At 37.5% G+C, this 21,150-nt stretch overlaps 1 protein-coding gene across 1 annotated transcript in view; it reads right to left on the bottom strand.

The window, feature by feature from the left end:
• Positions 1-21,150, bottom strand: part of LOC126967413 (E3 ubiquitin-protein ligase MYLIP) — a 41,111-nt gene that overhangs the window by 1,867 nt on the left and 18,094 nt on the right. The window contains exons 2-5 of the mRNA XM_050811866.1: positions 7,826-8,577; positions 4,043-4,259; positions 967-1,128; positions 304-440 (exon numbers count right to left, since the gene is read on the bottom strand). Coding sequence (XP_050667823.1) covers positions 304-440; positions 967-1,128; positions 4,043-4,259; positions 7,826-8,577 — 1,268 coding nt within the window. The remainder of the gene's footprint in view (positions 1-303; positions 441-966; positions 1,129-4,042; positions 4,260-7,825; positions 8,578-21,150) is intronic.

The raw sequence follows: 21,150 nt of genomic DNA, 5'->3' as shown, positions 1-21,150 counted from the left end.
ACCATTACAAAAGTATATAAGAGATTCCCACCTATGTATTGACTCATCACGATATCTCTGGAGGCATTAGGCGTAGAGACATAAATTTTGGAGGGATAATCCTTTCGCCGAGTAGAGGTCAACTAAGAACTGATTTTAATGGAAACTCATAAAATATTAATTTTCAACATCTGATCTCCCAATTAACAATAAAGCCATCTCAAGGTGATGTTAGAGAGTACAATCCAACAATATTATGTTGTTTATTGGCTAGGCTTAAATATAAATGTTGTTATTGAAATAAGTGACAGTTGTAATGTATACCTGGGCGCGCACTGCTCGCAGCACAGCACGTGGCGACAGGGCAGGAACAGTGTGTCAATGGGTCCATCCATACACACGCGGCAGGCCAGTGCGGCGCCACCCCCTCCCCCCGCGCTGCTCGACCGCGACCGAGCCTCCTGCAAACAATAAACAACACTGTATCAATGAACGCGATACACTGACGCCACTCTTAACGGACAAGGTGTCCCAATATGTTACCAGCGTTCAGTGTATTGTTGGTAAATCACTGATCTGTATAAATACCGCTGGACAGGCTTTTCCATATGTTTGACAGCAATTTTTTTGTGCCTATTTGAAGCGGTACTCGCGAGCGTCCAGAGAACTAATTTTGACGTATAATACAAAGGGCTGCGAAGGAACTTACAATACTCTGAAGTATTTTTGCATTTTGAAATACTATAATATACTTCATGAATGAACGTAATAAAGTATACATTTTTTTTTGGAAATAGTTTCCCACTATCTGTCGATATTTGCCGAGGTTGTTATCACTAGTTTTAGTAGATGGCCAACATCGCCAAAATGGCGAATATGAAACAGGCACAAAAGCACTTTGGACAGCCGCCAGTCCAGTGGTATATAGTAGAGGTCAGTGGTTACATATCATAGTTGTATTATGTCAGCTATAGAGTAGGGAGGTACCTTGTGCTGTGCGGCCCGCATCGTGCGAGGCTCGTGCGGCGCCGCACGTGCGTGCGACTCGCGGCGCGCGCGGTCGTGCACCTCGCGGCACGTGCGCCGGATGTCGAACACGTAGCGCCGGCCCAGCGTACTCGAGTCGTTGAAGATGGACGCGATGGTGCCCTGTCGGAGAACAGACATGATCAGCTCGTGAGCGGTTGACGCTATCCCTCTTCCCATGGATAATATTATCATTCACGATAACAAGCTAGCGGAGTGCTAACTCTGTCATACAACACTTGTTCACCAGTAGTAAGAGGCTTCTCTGCATATTTTTTTTTATTTTTTTTTTAAGTTAACTCTAATTGTATGTTATTTGCTCATGGCACTAGAATCAGCTATTTGACTGTTACAGCTTGTTGGATCTGAAAATATCTTGTCCCGCTTCTATTAAGTTTTTTCTGCTTCTAACTTTGAATCTTTATTGCAAGTAGTGGCAATATGTTAGTGGGTCTACAATTTAACAATAATATGTTCCACATTTTGTCAAGTTTAGTAACGATTAATTGTTATCTGTTGATTGTCCTTAAGTAAATATATAAATAGGTTTTAAGGGCGCCGTAGCCAGTGAAATTATTGAACGAATGAGATTTAACATGTCATGATGTCAAGTGACGAGTGTAATTGCGATACCGGTTCAATCAAGAATCCTACGCATTGTAATGGGCAGGGTATATCACTTACCATAGGTGAAGGTTTGGTCGCATCGTCTCTTTATCTAATCCGAAAGCAATCACTTCCAAAAGACAAGCACCATTTGTTAACCCACTATTTACGCTTTCACATAGCGGCATTGAATGACACAGGACTGCTACGTCGACCAATCGCCTTTAACCTCATTTTATAAGTATTAGTTAGCTACCGTGCGTGGAATATAATGAATTATATTAAATGATAAGTATTATTGTCAGTATTTCTTCTGTAATACCAACAGTAGAAACTAGGAGAGGAATTTCGAAGAAGACGCGAATAAAAATTTCAATTACACGTTCTCATGTAAGTAAATTTAGTTTTCTTTTTATGAAAATGAGGAACGAGACGAACAGGACGTTCAGCTGATGGTAATTGATACCTGCCCATCACAATGCAGTGCCGTTCAAGATTCTTGAAAAACCCAAAAATTCTAAGCGGCATTACAATTGCGCTCGTCACCTTTACACATAAGATGTTAAGTCTCATTTGCCCAGTGATTTTAATAGCTACGGCGCCCTTCAGTCCGAAACACAATAATGCTTACACATTACTACTTCACAGCAGAAATAGGCGCCGTTGTGGTACCAATAATCTAGCCGGCATCCTGTGCAAAGTTAAATACGATGTAGATATGAAATAATTAAAATTTTCGAGTTGAGGATGAAAAATGTATATTAAAAATATTTGATTAGTAAGTATGATTACATTTACGTTTAATAGTAGTTAAGTAAGTCTGGTTTAAAATATACTGTAAAAGAAGTACTGAACACGGGAATATCAGAACAGGTACTTTGGATCAACGTATGAACGAAAAATCATACAATATGTTAACAATCGGATATCAATAGGTAGTAATAGAAAATTATTCAAATTGAATTCATTATTAATATTCAAACGTGCTTTGAACCGAATAGTTTACTTATATGAATAACAAATACCTGTCTTGTCTGTATCTACGAGGTGTGATTGGTATATTTGTTTTTTGATCACCCACTTACTTACATCTTAGATTAAGGATTCGTCTCCGCTGCGCGACAACTAGATACCGCACTACCTAAGAACAATAGCTTTTTATTGCTGCTACTATTATGTGCTTGTGGCATCTTGACACTCAATGGCATCTTTCAAACTTTGTATCATACGGTATGTCAAAACATGACATTGTGACAAGTCAACGTCACAGATTGTTGGCTAAGAGACCACACGAGACGGGCTCTAGTACGTCTACAAGTGTAAGTAGTATTAGTTGCCGCACTTGTTTTTTTGTGGAATAGGAGGACAAACGAGCGTACGGGTCACCTGTTGTTAAGTGATCACCGCCGCCCACAATCTCTTGCAACACCAGAGGAATCACAGGAGCGTTGCCGGCCTTTGAGGAAGGTGTACGCGCTTTTTTTGATGGTACCCATGTCGTATCGTCCCGGAAACACCGCACAAGGAAGTTCATTCTACAGCTTTGTAGTACGTGGAAGAAAGCTCCTTGAATACCGCACTGTGGAGGACCGCCACACATCCAGATGGTGAGGATGATAACCTAACTTGTGGCGTGACGTGCGAAGGTGGAATTCGGCGGCAGGAATCAGGTTAAACAGCTCTTCAGAACACTCCCTGTGATAAATGCGGTAGAAGACACACAATGAAGCGACGTCTCTACGCAACACCAAGTGATCCAGCCGTTCACAGAGCACTGGGTCCCCGACAATTCAAGCTGCTCTGCGTTGCACGCGGTCAAATGGATCGAGCTGGATCAAACTTTACGACTATGCCTGCGTTATTTAGTTGGAGCGCAGTGGGGACCAATCATTAATCTAAGGGCAACATTAATTGGTCAAATTTGAATGTCACCACCGAACTGTGTACCTACCTACGGAATACCGAGGATTAATTTTGGTTTGCAACGCTCGACAAGGGTATAATAAATAATGTCATAAGTACATACACTAATATCATGCTGCATCCATAATACATATGTACACGGTTGTCGAAATCTTCCCCTCTTGATTTACGTAAATACATTAAACATATTGTTTATTTCAATATATTCAACGGAAAAACACATTGAAATTTAATATACACCATATAATTGTAAGGCCGGGTTCCCACTAGTCCACTACGCCATTCCGGCAGATCTACCGGTTAAAATTGCCGGAAGGGCTAGTGGCTGTACAATTTATATAAAGGTATGCACAGTATCCCGAACCACCAGACCGGAGTAATGTGAAAAACAAAGGATCCTTATAGTTACGTGTTTTATTCGTATGGATAGTATGTATAAAATATTAGAGGAGGTCAACAGGCAAGTGGCTTATATGGTGTAATGTGGTGGTAGTGCGTGCCGGCGTACCTTGAGGTCGCGGATGAACTGATCGGTGACGTCGGAGCGCACGGTCTCGCAGCAGTAGAAGGCGTGCTTCTCGGTGACGGCGCGGTAGAGCGCGGCCGCCTGGCCCGACGTGGCCATCTTGACGTGCAGCGCCGCCTGCTGGCCGCCTTCCGACACGTATGCCAGCTGGAACAGGCGCCGCAGCGGCTGCGCGCGGTGGATGCCCGTGTACGGGATGCTGGAACCAAATACCGCACGTTAACTGGAAGGCCCTTCATCACACAAACAGCGTGTCTATATATAACTATTCTTATTCGTCTACGAAAGAGAAGACGCCGAGACACACTATTCTTAGTAAAAGTGCTAGTACACCATTTTCTAATATTATTATCACAGTGGAAATGAAGACGAGCAGGACGTTCAGCTGATGGTAATTGATACGCCCAGCTCATTACAATGCAGTGCCGCTCAGGATTATTGAAAAACCCAAAAAAATCTGAATGGCACTACAATTGCGCTCGTCACCTTGAGACATAAGATGTTAAGTCTCATTTGCCCAGTAATTTCACTAGCTACGGCGCCCTTCTGACCGAAACACAGTAATGCTTACACATTACTGCTTTACGGCATAAATAGACGCCGTTGTGATACCCATAATCTAGCCGGCATCCTGTGCAAAGGAGCCTCCCACTGGTAAGTTAGATGCTTCAACTAAATGGTATTTTAAAGACACAAAATAATGGGGATTGTTACCTGAAAGAGCCGACTCTTATACGATTTAAAATAGTTTCATATATATTTTATCAAATCGGAAAAGTAGCAGAAGCTGTATAATATATCTTCATTTATTTATATATTTTATAATGTAGCTGACATACGCCATTTATATTGGAAAGTTCTAGAACGACGATTGCTTTGCAGGATACAAATAAAGTCATTATTACATCTAGCTGCCTGCTAAAATGTTTGGTAAACAGTCATGAGTGCCGCCATTATTATGTAATAGACGCTACGATGTGAGCGTGGGTCCGTTGATATATTCTCACGTAGAACGTGGGACAACGACGGGACAGAATAATTCCCTAATATGTAAATATTGGTGTTGAGCAGGTTATCAACTGTAAAGTAGATCCTGTAGATGAAGTCACAACTTGAGAATTGAACAAGACATATAAGATTTATCAACGATACGTCACTCGAACGGTTGGCTCAGTGGAAAGAGCGCTCGCACGGAACACGAGAAGTCGCGGGTTCGAGTCCCCCATCGTTCATTTTTTTTTTCAAATTTAATTTGTGTAATCTTGGTTTGTATCTACCGGATCTTGATTATAGTTGATAGCAGTCTTGACACGAATAATTTATAATAAGAAACCGACTTATAATGTACCCAGCTTTTTCAAATTATAAATACCTCGTATGTATAGACGACCCATATAGCATAGTGGTTTGTGACCCTGCCTACTGAGCTAGAGGTTCCGGGTTCGAATCCCGGTAGGTGCAAACATTTTATATGATGAGTATAGATGTTTGTTTCCGAGTCATGGATGTTTATATGTATTTACGTCTGTTTAAGTAAGTATATTATATTAAATATATCGTTGTCTTGAACCTATAGTACAGGCAATGCTTAGTTTGGGGCAAGATAACTTGTGTAAAAATGTATCAAAATTTATTTATTTATGATTTAATATTATCCTAGATAATGAAATGATTGATGATATTTTTATATTAATTGATAATGATTGTGAAACTGAAGTGTCACTGGGCAGGGCACATAGTTTGACGGACAGATGGCCGTTGGGGCAGTAAAGTCCTCGAATGGCGACCACGTACGACCAAGACGCAGTGTTGGTAGGCCCCCGACAAGATGGACCGACAATCTGGTCAAGATCGCCGGAATACGTTGGATGAGGGCAGCGCAGGTACGATCGTCGTGGAAATCTTTGAGAGAGGCCTTTGTCCAGCAGTGGACGTCTTCCGGCTTATGATAATGATAATGATGATTATCCTAGAAGTGAGAAGAATCACTAAAACTAAAGACATTTTCTAAATAAACTTTGCAAGTATAGCCGTGTGTATCGCGCTAAGTAAACTAAGATATGGAGTGAAAAACAAAGTAATCAGGGCCGACTATCTGCTCGGATATAGAACGTGATAAGTGCTCGTATTTACAGTACAATGCACTTGTTGCCAGTCTTAGTTCATGTAAATATTGTACTGGCGCTAATTGTAAACGTACTTTGAGTGGAATAATGCTTTGACAACACTTAGTTACTAAGTAATCTAAGTTGATTAATCAAATCAAAATCACTTTATTCATATGTTGCTCAAGGAAATGACACTTATGAATGTCAAAAAAAATATTTTTTCTTATTCTTTATTCCATAAGAAAAAATATTTTTTAGCGGTAGACCGCTACTTCGTGAAGGGTTGAGCTAATGAAAAGAAGTAACAAGAAGCTCATTGCCACTCTTTTGAATCCAGATTTACATTTTCATTGTTTTACATTTACAATGTAATATGTAAAGTAGGTATATTATATATAATTAAGTTAATAAGCATACAATATAATAAGTATAAGAGCGCAAATGCCGCTTAAATTTTTTTGGGTTTATCAAGAATCCTGAGCGGCACTGCATTGTAATGGGCAGGGCAATTACCATCAGCTGAATGTCCTGTTCGTAAATTCCCTTATTTTCATTAAAAAAAAAGTTTAATTCTTGTTGAGTTATACATGCCAAAAAGGAATTAATAATTATTTCCTTAGTAAATGTTTATGTATGCAAATAAGAAATGACAATTAATAGCAAAATAAAATACAATGTATGGTCATAATATAAAGTTTCACAAAATGTGTGTTCATTGTTTTGACAAGTTTCATAAGTCTGTGGTTTACAGAACAACAGACACTAAAAAGTAAAAAAAAAAGTAAACTGCGTTTAAATTATTAAAATTAGCTATCCCGCTCAGTCACGTGTGGCGAGTGTAGGTACCTAATATTACATTTGGCTTGGCACCGACTTCAAACCTATCAATAGTTATCAAAACCAATCAGTAGTTATTTTACACTTTTTAGTTTGTGAAATCGGTTTTTTTAAACGTAGTTCTATTTAAATACGTACAATGTGAGCTAAAGCCTGCCCACAGGCACGCCAACACGATTTCAGGATCATAATCACTAATAATAACTTAAAAGCATTATCAGACAGTAAACATGTCCGAATGTTTGCATTAAACAAAGGTAATGCAAATGTCCGCGTCGCAAAGGTGACACCGTAACTCAAACTTTGCATATAAATTTGAATATTCAAATTCAAATATTTTAACTCAAAATTCAGAATATACATATTTCACAAAATAACCTAGTTCGATACTATAGATATAGGGCTGAGAGTTGCTTATCAAATCTTCTCCCCATATCAAATCCCCTACACGAACTGATGTACCTTCATGACGTTTACCAAGTGTTGTTACTATATGTTATAATACAATAATAATAATATAGACACACTCTTGCACAAATTATCTTGCCTCAAACTAAGCATAGCCTGTACTATGGGTGCAAGACAACGATATATTTAATACAATATACTTAAACATACATAAATACATATAAACATCCATGGCTCGGAAACAAACATTCATATTCATCATATAAATGTTTGCACCCACCGGGATTCGAACCCGGGACCTCTAACTCAGTAGGCAGGGTCACTAACCACCAGGGCATTGCTTATATGATATGCACGCTCCTGACTAGCCACTGGGCTATGGGTCGTCTAATGCTATGTAAAGCTACTGTACCTCTGTTTCTCGACCCCGATGTCGTGGTCTCCGCGACAGGCGGGCCGGTACAGCACCAGCCCGTGCGGGCCCACGCCCACGCAGGTGCTGAGCCGGCAGCCACAGCCACCACCACCCTGGCCCGACGTGAGGCAGCCCACGGTGGCGCCGCCATCGATCTCAGGTCCGTCACGCCGCTGCTCATCCTGCGCCTTGTGGTACACCAAGTGGCAGTACAAATTGTGCGCGTTGTTGCTCTGCGTCACGGGCTTGCAGAAGAACAGCTCCTCGCCGAACGACTCCAGCTTCGATATCTCCTTGAGCAACCGGTACTCGGCCTGCGAGGCGCGCATTCCCGCTATCTCGTTGTGGTATTCTATGATCTTCGCGAGGTGGTCGTCACTTTTCTCTCCCTGGGGACCGATCTTGTTGCACTCCTCGTACACGTGGGTGGGCACGTCGGGATCGCAGTCCCCGGTCTCCGCTTGAGCGATGTAGGCGATCAGTCGCCGGGCGATCTCCTGGTCGGCCACGACCAATCTGCCTTCCACGAGGTCGAGTTTCGCGTGGAGATAAAATATGTGTCGAGTTTGCTCGTTAATCAGCAGATGCGGCGGCACCCAGAACTTGACTCGAAGGTCGAGGCGTCCTCCTGGTATACGGTGAGGATCAAGGGGATTCCTGAGATTGAGCCATCTCCCCGGCCCCTGAGCTGAGCAGACTCGAAGACCAAAGTAATCGGCTTCGGCGCCGATTTCTAGCTTCTCGCATACCTTTAACAAAATAAAACCTGTTTACAAAGATGTTTTTGAGATGGAGGTTGAAATTCGACATCAACTCGTTTAAATTGTGTTTTGTGCGACGAATACTTTGAGCGAACGAGGACACTGCCAGCCGCATGACTAAATATAGAATTAGTACAACAACTGCTTGACAACTTATTGATTACCAAAAACAAAGACGTGATAATATTAATTGTCTTATTAATCTCTAAGTGGTAGAACCATAACTGGACTAAGAAAAAGTTATTGCAAACTAATTTTGTAAGGCACTAATAAATACTTATACGAACGAGACTAGGATAATTTGTGGATGATAATAACAGTCATTATAGCGATGTATTTAAATCAGGTTTGGCCTTTGTGTGTGAAAGTGAGTTGATTCTCATTTTTAAGTTTCGTAACGTTTTGCGATCTGCGACCGAGACACAAGACGGATAGAAAGTTAACAAAACATGCGTGTCTTTAATTAAATATTCGACATTGAATAATGCGCAGTTAAAACTATTTGTTTTCAATCCACATGCAAATGTGGGAATTGTTTCTGTTCCACGGTAAATGTTTACGAAGTTATCAGCTTGTTTGAAATACCGATTTTAATGTTAGTTACGTCACTGGTGTTATTGTAATAATGTTTTGTTTACATAAACAGCACGCATAATTAATTGTTATTTATTTTAATTGTATTCGTGAGTCATGAACTTGTAAATCTAAAACTGAAAATAATATAATATGTAATAGAAGAGACGTCAAGCTCGAATCCCTCAACGAGCCTGTTTCTAAAGGTGGATAAGAATCGAAGCTAACCCACGAGAAGCGACAAAGGATCAGGACGAGCCACACGTGGCCCTTCAAATATGTAATATTAAAATACATAATGACCTCGATAATATAGATCTTTATTTTATACATTATTATTTTATCGTAACTCCATAAACATAGTCGGCCTTACAAATAAACTTAGCATAAAGTTATACCTGAGAATAAACCAAGAATATGCAAAATGTTTTGATTAATTTCTTCAAACGTATAATGTTTCTCGCGTTTATTTGCAGCAGCAAATGTTTATTCGGTTTATAGAACTAGCTAATTATAGATAGCTTTATAAAAAACCTTGTATTATATCGCTCAGTGATTGTCAGTAAATGGCCAGACCTATGTGACGGATTCCAGACAGCAGAGTCATTAAATACAATACAACCAACCCTGATGAAAACTTTAATAGTATCTATGAGGTTTTAAACTAGAAGCATGAAGCTTCCCCCCTTACAAGGATTGAGCAAATGTCGACCTACATCATAATCCAAGGACTATTTATAGAGCAGCTACTGTTAATAGTTGCAATCTTGATGATAGAATACTAGATTTAACATCAAGAGACCGATGATGATGATGACACAACAGGACTACTCGAATAATACATATAATATTTATAAAGACGATGGGTATCCTTTTACAACAGGATTCCAGAAAATGTAGGAAATAAATGTGTTGCGAAATTTAAAAGGTTTGTTTGTAATAACGTTTGTGAGGTAAATATTACTATAAGAAAGCCGAATGGAACGAACTACGCCCGCGAGCAGAATAATAAATTGAATTGTAATGAAATTTGATTAAAGAAATGAGACCGGCTGAGATTATTGGGCCCGTTCTCAGGTCTGAGGCATACTATCTATTCTATAGTATTTTGAATAGACGAAATCTGAATTTCAATAAGCGATGGAAACAACCTATTAAGTAAAAATCCCATCCTCGTCGCCACTGAAGAATATCGGGTAGTAGTAAATAAGACACGTCCTTCCGTAAAGAGGCTTTAATTGTGACTTACCAAGAGAATACACTCACTACGTTCTGTGAGTAGCGTCAAGTGTGATCTACAATTCTATACATTATGATACCTTTAAGTACATACATCACAGAAACAACCTATTAAGTAAAAATATTTGCACTTGACTCAACCCTAATAATTCATCTAATCACATAAATATTAACAAAACAGTCACTAGAATTACATTCCATTTCAGAACTTCACTTTAAGCTAAATTAACTGAAGTGCCCTGTTCCAACTTCCAAATGTTCGTAATTAAGAACGATGTTGCAAGCCCCCCTGGCTTGCAACATCGTTCTTGAAGTTCTCTCTTTCCAATGAAACGTGTTAATTGAAGCCAATAACCAAACAACAATTAAGACTTTTTAACAAAGGAAATCATAAAATTAGATTTGATGAAAGTATAATGATCTCATTACCGTAGTAGTAGCCTCGAAAAACAAACAAATTATGTGTGAATGGCTTCCAATTGTGTCGCACCTGTATTAAATAGAGCAGATGCCAAAGATCGACTAACACCGCTGAAGGAAAGTTACTTTTATTGACATACAGATATATTATTTAGGACCGTGGTAGCTGAATGTGAGGAAGATAACAATAAAATATACACTCGATTTTTAGAAGAAGTTCGACTTTTACCACTTTGGGAAAGTGAAATAATTGAACACAAAACAAATCTGAAGAGTTTGAATACTGTACCTACACGCAAATATGCTTATTATCCCAGAGAGGTAGAGGATTAGAATTTCCCCATAATGTCTAAGGTAAAATACAAACCGTATTACAAACCTCCATTTGCCACGGATCTGGTCTGTAAAATGTACTCCTAATAGTACTGAATGTCCCCATGACAGATGACATTCCTTTAAGTTGCCAATGTTGTACCTAGTGTCTCAACTGCCAATGCACCGGAATGCGACTGCCTTGCCGAGTTATAAGCCTTATCCAGACCCAAACTACTTTATTCTTCCCCTTACCGCCAATTGACGGTCTGCCATGCCTAGGCTTTATAGCCCTAGCAACTCTGCCCTCTGATTGTAACCTTATCCTGAGAAGCTAATGTTAGGTGTTCCATCATGCATGTCGTGGGACACTAAAGTCGAAATCGGACTGGATACTACAAATAGTCAAAATGACGAATTACACAATCAGTCACCCGAATGCGGAAAACTGCTTTGCCACCTTAAATTCAAAGCAGTGTCTCTCATTAATAAAAGCTATTTGTGCATTCTCTAATGCAGACCATTGCGAGATGATGGAAATATAAAGTACATATCATTGACACAGAGCCTTGGCTGCAATAGCATACTTAAGTGCACCACGGTATCACGCATCTACCGCATGTACTAGTAATCAGAATGCAATCAATAGTAATTAAAATGCTCTTCTGATTATAAACGATTATAACTGTTGTCAGAGTGAACACGCGCAACTAGAAAAGATATATAGAAATAATAAAATTTTAGAAAACAGGAGATTGTTATTTGCAGTTCATTTAATCTAAAATCACTGTATTCATAATTAAATATGGCAGATAGATGCTCGTTAAGTATTCGTCGTTGCATATTAAATTGTGACCAATATTTTATATTTATTTGTCTACTAGCTGATGCCTGCTACTTCGTCCGCGTAGGAAAAGGGTTTTTATAAATAATTAGTAGTTTGGAATTGATGATTATCTCATGTCATATTCCAGTTACGGATACCGTTTTCGCTCCCGTTCCCAACATATTATATGAATCTTATTTCGAGGAGCGTACACCGTCATTAAAGGCCGGCAACGCTCCTGTGATTCCTCTGGTGTTGCAAGAGAATGTGGGCGGCGGTCATAACACCTGGTGACCCGTACGCTCGTTTGTCCTCCTTTTCCATAAAAAAAGAGGAAGATTGCTCTGGCAAACTAAACCTACTATTGGTATAGTTATAGCTCATCGACGTGAATTTCAGTTTTTCACAAATCCCGCGGGAATCATGGATTCTGCCGGGATTAAATGTAGCCTATGTTCTTTCCCAAGCTCTGGCGTAGAACATAACAAACAAACTTACATTCACATTTATATTATTAGTAGGGAAACAAGTCTCTTGCCTCTAGTTTAACACTGGTGCATTTTTGGTTCTCTGAGTACAAACTCGTCTCCCTTTCGAAATTCGATTTCGAATGCAAAAATACAATGAGTAGTTTTGTATTTCCCCATTCATTAATAATTTATTTTAATTCTCACAACCCAATAAATCGTATTATAGTTTTATTGCGAATTCCAATGATTATTTTTAAATTAACATTTTCAAGCAATCTCGGTTAGACATTAGCCTTGGCGGTTGATAAACAAGTTTTTATTTGCGTTTTAACTATTATTGTATAATAACTTAAAAATATCTTTACAAAAATTACACAAAGTAAATTATATAAAGATATGCGCAATATCTTATGCTTCTTAGTAGTATTATTTTTATTACGATGTTACAAGACTATAAAATATCTCAACGTCAGTACAAATACAGTATAAGAATCACGTTGCTGGTTGATGTGTGTATGTACTTGAGGATTGTGTTAGAAACAAGTTTTAGACTAGCTGCTGATAAGGCATGGCAACACCTTAATGTATTATTTAAAAGAAATATGTTACTTATAATCTATTCTCACCCATATTTTATTATTCTGGCTTACTCCTTTTAGTTAAACATTAAAAAGCGGCCAAGCCATAACATTATATAAAAGATTTAATAGTTCGTTTGTAACTATTTATGACGTATAAAAAAACTATTAGGTAACTAGATCTCGTTCAAACCAATTTTCGGTGGAAGTTTGCATGGTAGTGTATCATATATATTTTTTAGTTTTATCATTCTCTTAGTTTAGAAGTTACAGGGGGGGGGGACATTTTACCACTTTGGAAGTGTCTCTCGCGCACACTATTCATCAGTTAAGAAAAAAAGATATTCGAAAGCTCAATATTATTTGAAGACCTATCCATAGATCCCATACGTTTGGGTTTGATGAAAAGAAGAAAAATATTGTTTTTTACTATTTTTGTGAAAATCTTAATGCGGTTCACAGAATACATCTACTTATTAAGCTGTGGCTGTGACAAACGGACGGACAGATAGACAGACAGACATTACGAATCTATAAGGGTTCCGTTTTTTTGCCATTTGGCTACGGAACCCAAAAAACGAACAAAAACAAAATAATACTTGCTCTTTTTGTAGCTTGATATTTTATTTATTAATACGGCTTTAATCACTATTAGTCGGTGTGGGTACCGACTAGTTTCGGACCACTCGGAGGTCCTCCATCAGGGTGAGTGTAGTAAGTTCGCGATAACGGTATTACTCGTAATAAATAACTTAACAATGTCTCACGAAAGTTTTAATAATTTAATAGCTTGATATTTGCCAGATATTCGAATATATGATTGTCCTACTTACTAATGTTTTATTTTCTGCTGAATAAAGATTCAAAACGAGGTTAAATAATATAATAACACTCACGTTAGAGAGGTCGACGACCGGCAAGCAAATATTCAAACTTATCTATATTTAAGTATGAGAATATATCATAGATACTGCACGGACTAGTAAAAAAAGAAGGACTCCACGCAGTGATATTAGCAAGTGAAGCACCTTTATGCTAGTGTGTGGGCGGTTACGGGGTATACCAGTTACATAGTTTTTTCTCCCTTAACAAATACTTTTATATTATTATTTTTACACTTTTTTACAACGCACCACAGCATTTTTAAAATATTTTATTGCGACTCAAACTGATCTGTCACAGACGATGGCAAATCTCATAATGGCGGCCGATCCGCTTGTATTAGTGTAAGTGTGTGCGCGGGGCTATGTATTTACACGTTTACCAGCTTGTTTTGGTGCCTCACTGTGATGTAAGGTGACACGGAGTCCTTATTTTTTTTCTCGTCCGTGTGCTACTGAAATACTTTTACAATATATTGAAGTAGGCATTACTTCTGACTTCAGAAAAATCAGTCTCGTGCCAGATTTTGGCGAGTCAACATGTCCTGAGAATGCCTCGTGTAGAGGCGAAACTCGTGTCGAATTGTTTAAAGACAAATATTGGCGGAATTAACACTAAATAAAACTCAAAACATTTGGACTTGTACAATTATTAAAATGGTCATCGACTTAACAACTTTCAATGTAACGAGGAGTTGAGCAAGTTTTCCTCAATCCGTTGAAACTGCAATAACGGATCGTTGGTATTCTGAAGAAAAAAAACTCGTCTTGTTGCGAGTTTTACAAGAGTAATTACAATTACAGTCGTTTCTCTGAGATAATAATTACATTGACCATGATTGTATCCAAGATATACACATACTTAATATTGAATGCTGTCTGTTTCCTGTAGACTGTTGGTACCTACTGTCTTCCGGCATTGAGTGAGTATCTTTTCTAATTCAAATCAAAGGAATACCACACCTAATTTACCACAACGGTACCACAACGGCGCCTATTTCTGCCGTGAAGCAGTAATGTGTAAAAATTTATGTGTTTCGGTGTGAAGGGCGCCGTAGTTAGTGAAATTACTGGGCAAATGAGACTTAACATCTTATGTCTTAAGGTGACGAGCGCAGTTGTAATGCCGCTCAGAATTTTTGGGTTTTTTCAATAACCCTGACTTCACTGCATTGTAATGAGCAGGGCGTATCAATTACCATCAGCTGAACGCCTTGCTCGTCTCGTCCCTTATTTTCATAAAAAAAATATCTATACATCATTCCTTTTATCCATACGTATGCTTAGGTACTTACTCAAAATGTAATAGCTTCACTTTAACCATTTTCCATATCTAATTTAGTATTCGAGACACAAAAGCTAACTGAGTGGCTATATTTTGGCAGCCATTACTAAAACGCCCGATGGCTTACAAGAGATCGAGCGACTAGTCGGCCGACTTGTTTGTTTGGTGCACGCATTAGACGCGTGGAGCCCGCGTGTTCGCATTAGAGAGAGATGCACCGACAGGTGAGAGCGAGACGCAAAGAAAACATGTGGGACCGTTTTGCCTCTTCAAGTTTGTGTTATCTATTTTTGTAAGCTTTGTCTTGCAACTCGTTAGCAACGCATGCATAATGCTATCACTGTTTTAGGGCTTAGATACTTGAGGCTATCCCGAGCTGATGTTTTCTTAACACTAAATAAAAGATAAAAGCAATGAGATACTTAACATTAATAAAAGAAACCGAATTCTTGGCGATATCTCAAATGTATTTATATTTGGCCTATCTAGATGTATTAAGTTGCCATTCAGCGCGCTTGAAATTCAAAATTACTCAAACGATCAATTCGCAATCAGAAATGCATTACCGTCCTAACTCGGAACTATTCCGCAGCTGCGCTTTAGCCGTTTTGTTATTTAATATGCTTTCTAAGCACTCATTGAAATGCAACGTTTAATAATATCTGTCTATTATAATTAATGTTTAATTCTCACATCTTTTCACAAAAATGTGAAAATTTTACATGGTACATTAACAAATTGGGCGCTATGAAGGTCCCTTGCGTGACGCCTGGCAAATTGGCTGTTCTGTTCTGTTTCCCGCTGAGACGTTGATACCAAAGTACAATGTAAATTTACTCTTATCTGACCTTACTTGCAAATGGATTTATGTATTAACAGCTGTGTTACTCGCGATCATAATCTGACTCGAAGGTAACGGATCCGTAGCATCGTACAAGTTAGATTTTCATAATTACAAGAAGGAAGATTAAAAGATTACTTTCTATACTGGACCAGTAACAAACTGAATTATATTATTTTATTCGAATCCTGCTTTAAATTACGGATGAATTACTCTACAACAACATAAGAATACTTAGGTGTTGCTGATTAACTGTGTATTAATATAACAGGAATCGGATAAAGCAGTGCGGAGCTTGAAAGAGAACCGGGGACAGAAGATTATCAAAAAATTAAAATAATAATTAAAAATTCATTTAAGAATAAAATTGTGAATTACTAATACTTTGTTACTCTATCAAATAAATCGTATTAACATAAAGTCAATGATTTCTTATTTTCGTGGGATATTTTTTGAAACTGATTGAGACACATGATAATAAAGAGTAACAGAGTTTAGACTTTGCCTCGAGACATTGTTTACAAAATTAAAAGTATTTTTTCCTCGTTATTGTTTAAGTATTGCGTGTTGTTGACAATGTAGCATAAATTATAACCCCCTTATTCATAAAAGTCTGTTAACTTAAAGCATTGCTAATTCGCACTCTGTCTTCTTCTATTGACCTAAGTCAGAATGAGAAAAAACACTCCTTAGCGGCTGTTTAAAGTTAGCGGACCATTATGAATAAGGGGGTAAATCATTAGCCCTGCACTAAAACCACGCTAAGCATATTATAAGAAATTGACTCATGAAAATAATATTCATTTATTTATAGATTTTTTATGAGAAAAACCGTCGCTGGCGTACCCACTATTAAACTTTAATTACAAACATACAAACATTTTGGTTGTAAAGAAGACCTTTTTTTGTTCTACCTTCATTATTCAGTTTCGACCCCTACCGTTCTATGGTAAAACATTTAACATTCAGGAAACATATTTAGGCCAATTTAGAGTTCTCAATGTTATCACAAAATATTTCTAAACAGGTACATTATTTTTATGAAAATAAAGGGAAAATAATAAAAATAATTTGAGGCCTTTGTCCAGCTTTCGGCTGATGATGATGATTATGATGATGAAGGGAAAATAAGGGACGGGACGAGCAGGACGTTCAGTTGATGGTAACTGATACGCCTTGCCCATTACAATGCAGTGCCGCTCAGGATTCTTGAGAAAACCAAAAATTCTGAGCGGCACTACAATTGCGCTCGTCACCTTGAGACATAAGATGTTAAGTCTCATTTGCCCAGTAATTTCACTAGCTACGGCGCTATACATATACGCTACTATATCTATTTCTCACTGCTTGTGCGAGCCCTATGTACTAATTTTAAATTACTTTTGCAAAAGAAAGTTTTTTTTTTATTTACACACACTTTTTGGGGTTACTTATTTTTTTAACTCTACTATCTGCTGTTGTAACGGAAACACACATTCAGGCAAAATTTCAGCTGTTAAACTTATAAAAGGAAGGACAATGTAGTCTTAAGGTTCCCTAGTTACCCTTCAGTTACGGTAACGGTACCCTAACGGCCGTTCCCAATATACTATCTACAGATAGAGATAAATTACTACCTTCTACTGTCAGTAATTAGCTGTCAACAATCTGAAGCTGTCCCAATATACCCGATAAGTCATTCTTATCGCGTTATATTGGGACGCGTGCAATATCCATACAAACTTTATAACGCTGGTAAGCTATACGTCGTCCCATTGACAGACAGCGTGTACGGATAAGGTGTGTCACCGTCGATAAGTTTACTGGGACAGAAAAGTCAATGATAGCTACGATTTTTATCTCAGGTAAGAGATAGACTGAATATTGGGAACGGCCGTAAATACAGCAAAATATAAATAACTTATTAAAATTGTGTGCATGAGTGACGTCACCTGTTTGTATGCTGATAACCCCAATATGAACAGAGTTCGTTGATTTAACGCTGTGTTGTTTTGATTTGCAGTTTGTACACCTCATAAACGGTATTGTAAAGAAATAATAATATCATAATATTGCTTTGTCTCTCTGTATTACACTTCTATCCAATCGCTGAGCAAAATTGCGATCGATAGGATGTTATCAAATTAAACAAGTTTTATATTTGATAAAAAAAAAATTTACTTAAGTATAGAAAAAATATAAATATTCACAATTTGTCTTAATAAACGCTGTGTAAAGTTACTAAGTTTAATTTTTATTTTTGAAAATATCACCATCTAGAAAATAAAAAAAATTAGGCCACATAAATTTGTTCCGCAATTAATTATAATATTATACATTTTATTTACCTAATTCTCAAAAATATTGGATAGGTATTAAGTTGGGGAAAGTTTATAATTTATCTCTTTTAACGGATAGAAACTCATTATATATTGCAGGATTAAAATATCTCATTATTAAATAAGATGACGTAACGAGATCTCGACTTGCCGAGTGTTGCCAAGCCCATATTCAGGTAGCAAGAGATAATCCAATATGGCGGCGATATTTTCGCGCGCAAACCAGTCCACTAACCTAATTACAATAATATTGTAGGTACGCATTTAATTATGCAAATTTATACTTGAGTTCTGTCCCTAACAAATAATAAACTCTATATTTTATTGCAATATGCGTTTCTTGCACTTAGATTGCATTTTCAAACCAGTTGACAGTGCAGCACTATTATAATGTTATTGTAACCTGAATTTGCTAATAGCATACATCAGCAGTAAAATAGTAAAACTTGAGTTAGATTGTTTCTATTTCGGTCTTATTTAAAACGTTATAATTTCACAAAGTTTTATAATCAACTAGCTGATCCGACAGACGTTGTACTGTACATAAAAATAAAATACTGTTTTTTTATGAACTTGTCAATAATACAAAAATTATTTCGTAAAATATTCTCCCTGTTGTTATAATGAATTTTTTTCACAGCAGAACTGTCCAGTCGTGCGTCAATTTCTCTCATAGAATATATGAAATAAAAATAATTATGGCGTTGAAAAAAAAATTCTATCTCTTCTAGTTGGACTAAACTACACTCCATGAATTAATCTTCATCCAGGAAGTTATTTCAATAGTAAAACAGACACTCCAATTTTATTTATATGTACAGATTAAGATATTTACCTATAATTATAATTCTTTTCTATATTATATATCATAAAATATGCTTAGTAACAATCTAACTTCATTACAGCAACAAGGAGATCGCAATGAGCCTTGGTTTCATTTCCTATCGGGAGTTATTATTAAGATTAAAGTAAGGTCAGCCAAACAATATAAAGAACGTAAATGGGCAGAGCCTGTCGCAGGTAATCGCTTGTAAATAGAAAGCGACAGACATATATTATGATGAAACAACAGAAGACGAGATTTGATGCATGAATATACAGCTGGCTTTATAATGCATTAAATAAAAACACGGGTATATATAGAGCTGTCTAACTTAAATCGTAAGAAACGATTCTAGAATTAAAGTACTTAATTGAAATTTTCAAACAAACAATAGACATATTTTAGGCAACAAATTTGGCTGATAGTAACTGATACGCCTTGCCCATTACAATGCAATGCAGTGCCGCACAGGATTCTTGAAAAATCCAAAATTCTGAGCGGCACTACAACTGCGCTCGTCACCTTGAGACGTAAGTCTCATTTGCCCAGTAATTTCACTAGCAACGGCGCCCTTCAGACCGAAATACAGTAATGCTTACACATTGCATTCGGTGCAAAGGAGTGGTAAACTACATATTATCTGTGAACGACAGTTGTTGTCATTATAAAGTTTAACTTCTCGCAGCAATAGAGTCCGCTTGCAAACGTGAATGAGTAAACGATGACCTTGAGTGTAACCAGATGCTGCCACTGAGCAGATCGCGTGTAATGTGATCCAGCACGTGTGGTACTTAGCCTCCCCCGGTAGTAGTCTGAGCGGTGCGTTCATTTCATTGTTTGATTGACTAGCTGCTTTGTTTACACTACCTTCATTCTTTGACAATATATCTTATATCTTTAAACGAACAATTATATATATATTTAGAATCTCGCAAACGGCAAAATACCAGTGGGCCTGTGCAAAGGAACCTCTTTTGCAGAGGATGCCGGCTAGATTATGGGTACCACAATGGCGCCTATTACCTAAGCAGTAATGTGTAAGCATTACTGTGTTTTGGTCAAAGGCAAATGAGACTCAACATCTTATGTCTCAAGGTGACGAGCGCAGTTGTTCAGAATTTTTAGGGTTTTTCAAGAATCCTGAGCGGCACTGCATTGCAACTGCAATGGGCAGGTCGTATCAATAACCATCAGCTGAACGTCCTGCTCGTCTCGTCCTTATTTACATACAAAAAAACGGCCCCGACGATTTTCATAAAATTTAGTATACAGGGGTTTTCGGATAAATCGATCTAGTTAGGTTTTCAATTTTAAAAAATGTAGTTTTATCCGTGTTTTAATGAGAAACAGCTACAATAACATTAGAATACAAAGGTAAATTTCGCCACTATATACAAGATTTTAATAGCTCTAAATTGAGTGATCCGGAAAGCAGAAGTCCCCGGTTCGAATCCAGATGTCCTATTAGTTTTTTTGTTCAAGTTATGTACATACTTAAAAATCTGAACAAGACTAGGTCGTTCGAATATTTATATACTTATATCTGTACCAGTGGCAGACTTCATTGCACAGGATGCCTTCTAGGTAATGAAGTAGTAATGATAAGTTATAACTTAGTATCCACTTTAGAAAATAAAAATTAATAAAAAAATATATCAAATTTCTAATCGATTCTGACATTAATGAAAAGTTGTGTATCAGTATCATAAGAACCTCAAGAAAAAATCTTAATATATATAAATTACGTGACACGTTGTTTGTCCGCGATGGACTCCTAAACTAATGAACGGATTTTAATGGGAACTTCATGAACTGCAGAGTTTGGTCCAACTTGAGAGGTAGGATAGTTTTTATTTCGATTTGGGACCCATAATTATTTTTATTTTCAATATTTCTTTTGTATGGACATATTTTCAATGAGCGAATTTAGTGACGCACGGTTTGACAGTTCCGCTGTGAAACAATTTCATTATAACAACAAGGAGCATTGTTAAC

This window comes from Leptidea sinapis, chromosome 13, assembly GCF_905404315.1.
Source record: "Leptidea sinapis chromosome 13, ilLepSina1.1, whole genome shotgun sequence".
Taxonomy (NCBI): Eukaryota; Metazoa; Arthropoda; class Insecta; order Lepidoptera; family Pieridae; genus Leptidea; species Leptidea sinapis.
Note: the sequence above shows the minus strand (reverse complement) of the source record. Positions and strands in the feature narration are given on the sequence as shown.